Source organism: Tupaia chinensis, unplaced genomic scaffold, assembly GCF_000334495.1.
Source record: "Tupaia chinensis unplaced genomic scaffold, TupChi_1.0 Scaffold000253_1, whole genome shotgun sequence".
NCBI classification, from domain to species: Eukaryota; Metazoa; Chordata; class Mammalia; order Scandentia; family Tupaiidae; genus Tupaia; species Tupaia belangeri.
This window is the reverse complement of record NW_006159733.1, coordinates 1,387,036-1,396,466: the sequence shown is the minus strand read 5'-3', so window position 1 is coordinate 1,396,466 and position 9,431 is coordinate 1,387,036. Positions and strand designations below refer to the sequence as shown.

Sequence of the window (9,431 nt, the reverse complement as noted above, 5' to 3'; positions counted from 1 at the left end):
CCTGGCGGCTTGCTTTCTCACTTTCCCTCCCTCTGTCTCTCTCACTCTGTCCCTCTCTGGTCAAATAAAAATAAATAAATAAATAAAGTTAAATAAAGTAATTCTTAAAAAAAAAGTTTATTAGTAATTATTTATTTTATGACTTGTAATAATCAGTGTTATAATTTGTTCATAAAATTCTTGTGGGTGGGACCAGCAGTTGGTGTAATGGCTATGTTGCTGGACTCCCATGTAGTTGACTGCAGTTTAAGTCCTGGACCCGGTAGCTTAAACTCACGACAGGTGTGTGTGCGTGCGTGCCCAAAATCCCAGGAGGAGAATGGGGGGAAAGGGATTGCAGCTTGGCCATCCCCTTAGGGGGTGATATCTCACTTTCTGTCTCTCCGTCTCTTTTTCTGGCGAGTGCATGTGCCCTATAGCAAAAACCTCTCAAAAAACATTTAAAAATTCTTGGGAGTCTCAGATTAGCAGGGAGGATATGGGAGGTGTGTCTGGGAGAGATGGCATTACCACATGTGAAAGGAAAGGTGGAAACCAAGAAGCCCTTCTCAGTGCTTAACCCCCTCGGTGTAGGTCTGTGGACGGCCTGCTGAGTGCTCGCAGGAGGAACGCCCACGTGCCCCTCTGGAACTACACAGTGCTGCGTGGCCAGGTACGTGACTTCAGGACGATGAGGTACGCGTCGACGGCCGCCGTGAGTGTGGCCATCTCACTGTCAGCACATTCCTCTGCCTCCCAGGGTCTGTCTTGTCTGTGCTTCCTTTGCTGAAGAGGTAGTCTGGCTTTTCCATTTTTCCCATCTCCTGCATCTCCGAGTTCTCTCACCTTGTCATGGGAAGAACAGAGCTTTGTCCCTGCTACAGCGGGAACCCCGTGGAAGAACTGCGTCTGGGCTTCACGTCTTCTTCCTTGGTGCTGTGTGTGCGTTGGATGGTGAATATCTGAGAGAGTGACTAGCGGAATGGACCTGTTCTTCCTTCAGTCCTGGACTGAGATCAGCATTTATTTTATTCCTGACTCTCTGAAAAAGAACGCTCCTTTTCGTTTGAACTTTTCCTTTGCATCTTGTGTTTGCAGATCTTCATCGTGTACTTCATTGCGGGTGTGAAAAAGCTGGATGCAGACTGGGTTGAAGGCTACTCCATGGAATACCTGTCCCGGCACTGGCTCTTCAGTCCCTTCAAGTGAGTGGCAGGTAGGGCAGAGGCCTCAGTGAGGCCCAGGTGCAGGGCAGGGGCTCATCTCCCTGCCGGGCGTGAGTTTGCTAGGTGCCCTCGGTCCGCTCAGCACCCTGGTCAGCAGGAGGCAGCGTCAGGGAGAGCAAGGCCTCGAGGCCTGGGAGCCAGTGAGAGACATAGTAGAGCTGGGCAAGAAGGGGAGAGAAACAGAAGAGGGAAAGGAAAGAGCAGGACCAGTGAGTCAGTGCCCTCCGCAGTTGCCCGAGGTGGGGCCTGTCCTTGCCTTGTCACCCCAGCCTCTCCGCAGGGTTCCTCAGCCAGCATGCCGAGATGGCCGTCACTGTTCCCGCTCTGACAAAGCCACTTATATACCAGCTCTGCAAAACAGAGGTTCATTCACCTCTGGTTTCTCTCTTCCTCTTCTTATTTATTTTTTTAATTTTTTAAATTTGTTTCGGTAGGGCATGTGCGCTCACCAGAGAGGTACAGACAGTGAGAGGGAAAGTCAAAATCATCCCCCGGGGAGGTGGCCATGCTGTAGTCTCTTCTCCTGCGTTCTCTTCTTGGGATTCTGGGCGCACACACACATGTGCCTGGTGTGGTTTTCAAGTCGCCGGGTCCGGGATTCGAACTGCAGTTGGCCATGTGGGAGTCCAGCACCTTAGCCACTTTATCACACGCTGGCCCGCCTTTCTGTCTTTCTCTTGTTTTCCTCGGTTCTCTTTCCTCTTCCTGTTATTTTCAGTTCCTGAAGTTCCGTCTCATTGTTATGTTAGCCAAGCAGTCACCATTTTTTTTCCTTAAATTGTCAGAGGGGGTGTGTACTCACTAGAGAGTGAGAAAAGGAGAGGGAAAGCAACCTCTCTTGGGGTGTGGTCACACCACAATCCCTTCTGCAATTTTCCATTCTGTCTGGATTTGGGGCATGCATGCACCCAATATGGCTTTCAGGCCATTGGGACCAGTACCCCAACTGTGTGCTTGGCCACGTGGTGTCTGCCTCCCTTAACCACCAGGCCCCAGTGCTGTCCCCAAAGCATTCACCTTTTTTTAGAGAGAGTTTTCTTGTAGGGCATGTGTGCTCGCTGGGGAGACAGAGACAAACAGAAAGCAAATAATCACCCCCAGGGGGGATGGCCACACCACGGTCCCCTCTCCTCCATTTTTCTCTTAGGATTTTGAGCATGCACACACACACAGCCGGTGTGAGTTTAAGCCATAGTCTAGGTCTCGAACTGCAGTCGACTATGTGGGAGTCCAGCAATGTAACCGTTATACCATCTACTGGTGTCAATATTCACCTTTTAATATTTCTTCTCTCACGATCTCAAGGAAGGACCCATCTCCCACAACACCCACACTTCTCAAATTTGATCCTAGGAGAGTGGCCCTTATTTGTGTTTTACATATGACATGTTGAAAACAAAAGGACACTGGGACCAGCAGATGGCGTGGTGGTTAAGGTGCTGGACTCTCCCATGTGGCCAACCACGGTTCGAGTCCTGGACCTGGTGACTTGCTTTCTCACTTTCCCTTTTTCTCTCCCTCTGTGTCTCTTTCTGGTCAAATTAAAATAAATGAATGAATAAATAAAATTAAATAAATAATTCTTTAAAAAAAGAAAAGGACACCGAAAGTGTGTGATGTCAATGGGTTGAGAGACTGCTAAGTGTCTTCATGGGTGGATTAGGTACTGTAGGTCCACTTACCCGCCCACTGGGGTAGTCCTTTGGCAAGGACGGAGTATCCAAGGCATGTTGGTGCTGTGAGGCACCATGACTGTGCTATGAATGCAGCCTTCTCTCCCCTGGTGGCCTCATTCGGTATCCCACGTCTTAAAAGACTGCGGGGTTTGAGCACATGGCATAATGGTTATGCCACTGGACTCCCACATAGTTTGCTGCCGTTCAGGTCCCAGACCCTGGTGACTTGAGACTCATGCCAGGCATATGCGTGTGTGTGCCCGAAATCCTGAGAGGAGAATGGAGGAGAAGGGATTGTGGCGTGGGCATCCCCCCAGCGGGGCGATTTCTCGCTTTTTGTCTCTTTCTACCTTTCTGGTGAGTGTATGTGCCCTCTAGCAAAAACCTCTCTCTAAAAAAATCAAAACTGTTGTGGGAACTGCTGCCTCTCCTGGGTTCTCTGGTGGGTACGGGGTGACCGCCACTCCTGTGTCTGCAGGCTTGTGCTGTCCGAGGAGCTGACCAGCCTGCTGGTGGTGCACTGGTGCGGGCTGCTGCTTGACCTCTCGGCTGGTTTCCTGCTCTTCTTTGACGCCTCCAGACCCGTCGGCTTCCTCTTCGTGTCCTACTTCCACTGCATGAATTCCCAGCTCTTCAGCATTGGTCAGTACCTGTAGCAGGGTGGGAAACAGGCAGCACAGGGCTGCGGGGAGGGACTGGCCAGAGGCATTGTGTGGGAGCGGGAGTGGTCAGGGGAGCAGAAGCTAGATTGAGCCCAGTGCAGTCACTATGAAGTGGGAAAAGATGGGGGAGAGAGGAGCTGGCTTCTGGGCTCAGAGTGTGTAGTATAGGAGGGGTCTCTGGGAAGAACAAGTTCTCTGTATCTTAGAACTTCTTTCATTTGGAGTGGGAGAGGCTTCTTAGGAAGGGGTTAAGGACTTCACTTGAACCCCTGAGATGCTCATTTTCTCCCTCCTCCCCTAGGGATGTTTCCCTACGTCATGCTAGCCAGCAGCCCCCTTTTCTGCTCCCCTGAGTGGCCACGGAGGCTGGTGTCACACTGTCCTCAAAGGCTGCAGGAACTGCTCCCCCTCAAGGTTGCCCCTCAGCCCAGCACGTCCTGTGTGTATAAGAGGGGCCGGACCAAAGGTGGCCAGAAGCCAGGGCTGCGCCATCAGCTTGGAGCTGCCTTCACCCTGCTCTACCTCCTGGAGCAGCTCTTCCTGCCCTACTCCCATTTCCTCACCCAGGTCTGTAGGAGCCGCAGGTGTGCCCCAAGGGTGGGTATGGAAAGGGGCAGAGGTAACAGCAGTGGGGGTGGGGGGGTGGAGCCGGATGCAGCCCTTTCTTGGAGCATGGGTCAGTGTGTGAAGCATTATCTGATCCCCCCACCATGGCCTGCCTTCCCAGGGCTACAACAACTGGACCAATGGGCTGTACGGCTATTCCTGGGACATGATGGTCCACTCGCGCTCCCACCAGCATGTGAAGATCACCTACCGTGATGGGCGCACCGGCGAGCTGGGCTACCTCAACCCTGGGGTGAGGCGTCTGACGCTGACAGTTGACTGTTCTTCAGAGCCCCCTGGAGCTTGGGGCTCTGGTCTGGGCACACACTAAAATTTGAGACAAATTTGGATCTGCTCTGACCCTTCTCAAGAGCCAGAGTGAACCTTTTTTTTGTGGGGGTTAAGATAGGGCAGTGTCCATCACCTCCTTGAATTGAATTTAGGAAAGGTAAGTATCACTAGCCTAGTAGTGAAAAATTCCTCCCCAGAAAGTTGTGGGTTTTTTTTTTTTGTTTGTTTTAGATCAATTTATTTAATTTTATTGTTATTATTATTATTATTATTTTATTTGACCAGCGAGAGAAAAAGGAGAAGTAAGAAAGCAAGCCACCAGGTCCGGGACTCGAACTAAGGTCAACCATGTGGGAGTTTAGCCCCTTAACCACCACACCATCTGCCGGTTCCAAGTTCTGGGTTTTTTTTCCCATGCCAAAATGGGCAGCAGGCAGAGATCTCTTTGTGCCAGTGGCCATGCATGACCTGTCCCGGAAGTTGATGCCGATGAGGTGGGACTAACGTGGGGGTTTGGGGCAGGTATTCACACAGAGCCGGCGCTGGAAGGATCATGCAGACATGCTGAAGCAATATGCCACTTGCCTGAGCCGCCTGCTTCCCAAGTACAATGTCACTGAGCCCCAGATCTACTTTGATATTTGGGTCTCCATCAATGACCGCTTCCAGCAGAGGTGGGCAAGGGGAGCAGAGATGGGGGAAAAAATGAAGCATAGGCTCTTTTAATTACAGTGAACAGCCCAGGTGCTCTGTGTTGTCTTGCTTGAAAGGTTGTCCTGTTAGTGCATGTCCCCATTGATCCGGTTGTGGGCATAGCTGGTTACTTCCAGCAGGGGGCACCATCATCCAGGAGAAAAGTGAGCCAACTTTTTTCTTTTAGATGCTGTTAACACAATGCCTTCTCTGGTAGCCACTAACCCCCCATTCTTCCCAGTGCTCCAGAATCTCTTTTCCCTTTTCTCTCGGCCCTGGACTGGCAGTAACATGCTGAGAAAAGGTCATTTCTTCTCTCTGAAAACCCTGTTCCCCCCCCTGGGAATGATGGAAGAAACAGAACTGGGAGTTCTGGTGGGTGGGTGACTGTGGCCTCTTTAGAACATGGTTTTCTTTCCTAAGGATTTTTGACCCTCGTGTGGACATCGTGCAGGCCACTTGGTCCCCTTTCCAGCCCACGCCCTGGCTGCAGCCACTCTTGATGGACCTGTCTCCCTGGAGGGCCAAGTTACAGGAAATCAGGAGTAGCCTGGACAACCACACCGAGGTGGTCTTCATTGCAGACTTTCCTGGTGAGGAGGAAAGTTAAGTGTGGCTTTGCTGGCTTTTCTTCCTGGCTTCCTCGGCCAGGGACATTGCATATGGGGGTGGGGGAGAGGACACTACTGGGGAGGGATTTTTTTTTTTTTGGAGAGGTTTTTGCTATAGGGCACATGTGCTCGCCAGACAGAGAGAGAGAGAGACAGAAAGCGAGAAAACACCCCCCAGGGGGGATGGTCACGCTGCAGTCCCTTCTCCTCTATTCTCCTCGGGATCTTGGGCACACATGCACACGCGCCCGGCGTGAGTTTTAAGCCACCGGGTTCGGGACGCAAACCGCGGTTGACTACGTGGGAGTCCAGCGACATAGCCATTACGCTAACTGCTGGTTCCCTGGGAGGGATGTTTTGAAACCTGGGGAAGGGGTGATGGTGAAGGCATGGCTGGGAGTGATTTGCCTAACCATGGGGTAGGCTGGTGAACTTTGTCTCTTCTGGCAGGGCTGCACTTGGAGAATTTTGTGAGTGAAGACCTGGGCAACACTAGCATCCAGCTGCTGCAGGGGGAGGTGACTGTGGAGCTGGTGGCAGAACAGAGGAACCAGACTCTTCGGGAGGGAGAGAAAATGCAGGTACTTTGCTAGGATTAACAATGGCAGAAAGTTTAGATGAGCAGGGACTAAAATTGCATGCCATAACAATAATGCAGTGGGGATCCAAGCAAGGCCCTCGTCTAGGACATGATCAGCCACCATCAACACAGAATGGGAAGACAGATGCCAGAAGGGGTCAAGCAGGGAGCCAATACGCTGACTAGGGAAAGGTTGGAGAGTGAAACGAACCCACTTCTTCCCCCTTTGTCAGTTGCCCGCTGGTGAGTACCATAAGGTGTACACGGTGTCGCCTAGTCCTTCTTGCTACATGTACATCTACGTCAACACCACAGAGCTCGCGCTGGAGCGAGACCTGGCGTACCTCCAAGAATTAAAGGAGAAGGTGGAGAATGGAAGTGGTGAGTCTATGAAGATGTGGGCTGAGATAGCCCCAGGTGTCAAGAAGTCAGGGTTATAAATGAGGATCTAGCCATCGAAGAGTGAACTCGAAGCCTCGAGCTGGTGGAGGGGCCGTTCTGAGCAAAGAGATCCACCTCAGTGATTCTGCTTTTTGCTGTCTTCCGGGCAGAAACAGGGCCTCTGCCTCCAGAGCTGCAGCCTCTGTTGGAAGGGGAAGTGAAAGGGGGCCCTGAGCCAACACCTCTGGTTCAGACCTTTCTTAGACGTCAGCAAAGGCGCCAGGAGATAGAACGCCGGAGAAACGCCCCTTTCCATGAACGACTCCTCCGCTTCTCATTGCGAAAGCTCTATGTCTTCCGCCGCAGGTAAGTCTCAGGGTAATACTCGTTATTGCCGTCAGATGTTTGCAGTCTTGGTCACTTGTCCCTGGTAATGGTAACACTACAGACTCCCAGGATAGGACAGTCTAGCTCAGTCTTTTCCTGTCCATCTTTCTCTCATTTAATGGAAGAATAAGTGGCCCCATGTCTGATGGCCTGCTGTCTGGTTCTGCCTCAGCTTTTTTTTTTTTTTTTTTTTTGAGAGGTTTTTGCTATAGGGCTCTTGCACTCGCCAGACAGACAGAGAGAGACAGAGAGACAGAAAGTGAGAAATCACCCCCCAGGGGGGATAGCCATGCTGCAATCCCTTCTCCATTCTCCTCCTGGGATCTTGGGCATGCATGCAGATGCGCCCAGCCCTGGCGTGAGTTTAAGCCACTGGGTCCAGGACTCAAACCGTGGTCAACTACATGGGAGTCCAGCAACATAGCCATTACGCCACCTACTGGTCCCCACCTCAGCTTATCTTTTACTTCCTGGATTTCTACTCTAACTCTGGAATCCTCTACCACACTATATTAAGAGTGGAGTGCCCTTGTAGTGGGACATGGAGGGTCACTGGGGAAAGATTATCATACATGCCTGAGTAAGAGGAGTTAGAACCTAAGGGATTTGGCTGGAATTATGTTGAAACAGAAGTTTGGACTCCGTGGTCTTTTTTCTATTTTTCAGCTTCCTGATGACTTGTATTTCACTGCGAAATCTGGTATTAGGGCGACCTTCCCTGGAGCAGCTGGCCCAAGAGGTGACTTATGCAAACTTGCGACCCTTTGAGCCAGTTGAAGAAAGTCCTTCAAACACAGATTCTTCAAATCCTAATCCTCTTGAGCCACATTCTGATCCTATCCACTCAGAATTCTGAGGGGGGCCTCTTTGGTATAGCTATGGCAACAGTGAGTCACAGGCTCATTACCTATGCAGTGGACAATAATTTGAAAAGACTGGCTCAAAGGGCTGTGTGAAGTCAGTTGGAATCCACATGGCCAGCTATGTGGTTTGAGTCCTGGACCCAGCTGCTTGAAAAACATGCTGGGAGTGGCATGTGCACTTGCAAGCATGCCCAGAATCCTGACGGAATAGAGGGATTGCACTATGACCATCTGCCCTTGGGGGTGTTTTCTCACTTTCCCTCCCTAGCAAATTAAAAAAGAAAAAAATTATCTCATTTTTAAACTTTTTTTTCCCTGTGTCCAAAGCTCTTTTTAATTCAGATGATAGCTTAAAGCAACCAAGGAAATAAATAAAGCAAGGAAAATTTTTATCAACCCGAGATTGAGAGACCAGGAGGTTAGAAGCACAATGTGAAAATGTTCTCCAAAGATATAGGGATGAGTCAGGTTTAAAATGACTAGATCTTCAGGAAAAGAGATTGAATGTACCATGATGAAAATAAAAGCTAACCATTTCCAAGTGCATGCACTGTGTGAAGCACTGTACCTGCACTGTCACATTTAATCCTTAATAGCCATTTGCCTCACTTTACAGTTGGAGAAACTAAGGCTGAGAGGTGAAATAAGTTGCCCAGAGACATACAGCTAGTGAGGGATGGATTCATGGTTTGAAATTAAGTCTGTTTGACTTAAGGTCCATACTCTGTGGCTTATAATTTTCAGAATCATTGACAGTTTTAAGTCTGAAATAAGGCAGCTTTTATTTGTTTTCATAATTAGAAGTATGATTAGGATGGTGATCAGGTTTTGAATGTATACAAAATAATTTTATCTTCACTACAATTTTGTTTTTTTGTTCCTGTTATCTATACAGCCGGTAGGTTTTTCACTAGCAATAGTCAGAACAGTACCATCAAAATGAAATGTAAGGAAATTTGCAGATGAGCACTAGTATTATTTAAAGAATAGGCTTTAGTCAGGCCAGCAGATAGTGTAGTGGTTATGTCACTGGACTCCCACATGGCCAGCCCCGGTTAAAGTCCCGGACCCAGTGGCTTGAAAATCATGCCAGGTGTGTGTATGTGCATATGCGCCCAAGGTCCTAGGAGGAAAATGGAGAAAGGATTGCAGTGTGGCCCCCATTCTGTTTCTCTCCAGGGAGCGCATATGCCCTATAGCAAAAGCCTATTGAAAAAAAAGCCAGGCTTGGGGATCAGCAGGCAGTGTTGTGGATAAGGGTGCTAGATTCCCACATGGCCAACCATGGTTCAAGTCCCAGACCTGGTGGCTTGCTTTCTTGCTTTCCCTTTCTCTCTCTCTAGTGATATAAAAAAAACTAACAACAAATGGAATTAAATAAACAATTCTTTTTAAAAAAGCCAGGCTTAGTATATGTATTCTAGCCTTTGGTGAGCACAGGTGATGTAAAGAACCAAACTTGGTGAAGGATTAGTG

The 9,431-nt window shown here is 49.5% G+C and overlaps 1 protein-coding gene across 1 annotated transcript in view; it reads left to right on the top strand.

Moving 5' to 3' along the window:
* The window catches only part of GGCX (gamma-glutamyl carboxylase), a 14,357-nt gene extending 6,093 nt beyond the window's left edge, over positions 1 to 8,264 (top strand). Inside the window, exons 5-15 of the mRNA XM_006149145.3 lie at positions 574 to 652; positions 1,078 to 1,184; positions 3,360 to 3,523; positions 3,845 to 4,110; positions 4,271 to 4,402; positions 4,963 to 5,114; positions 5,557 to 5,726; positions 6,195 to 6,325; positions 6,558 to 6,705; positions 6,876 to 7,071; positions 7,759 to 8,264. Of these exons, the coding sequence (XP_006149207.1) occupies positions 574 to 652; positions 1,078 to 1,184; positions 3,360 to 3,523; positions 3,845 to 4,110; positions 4,271 to 4,402; positions 4,963 to 5,114; positions 5,557 to 5,726; positions 6,195 to 6,325; positions 6,558 to 6,705; positions 6,876 to 7,071; positions 7,759 to 7,948 (1,735 nt within the window). The 3' untranslated portion in view covers positions 7,949 to 8,264. The remainder of the gene's footprint in view (positions 1 to 573; positions 653 to 1,077; positions 1,185 to 3,359; positions 3,524 to 3,844; positions 4,111 to 4,270; positions 4,403 to 4,962; positions 5,115 to 5,556; positions 5,727 to 6,194; positions 6,326 to 6,557; positions 6,706 to 6,875; positions 7,072 to 7,758) is intronic.
* The last annotated feature ends 1,167 nt before the right edge of the window (positions 8,265 to 9,431 follow it).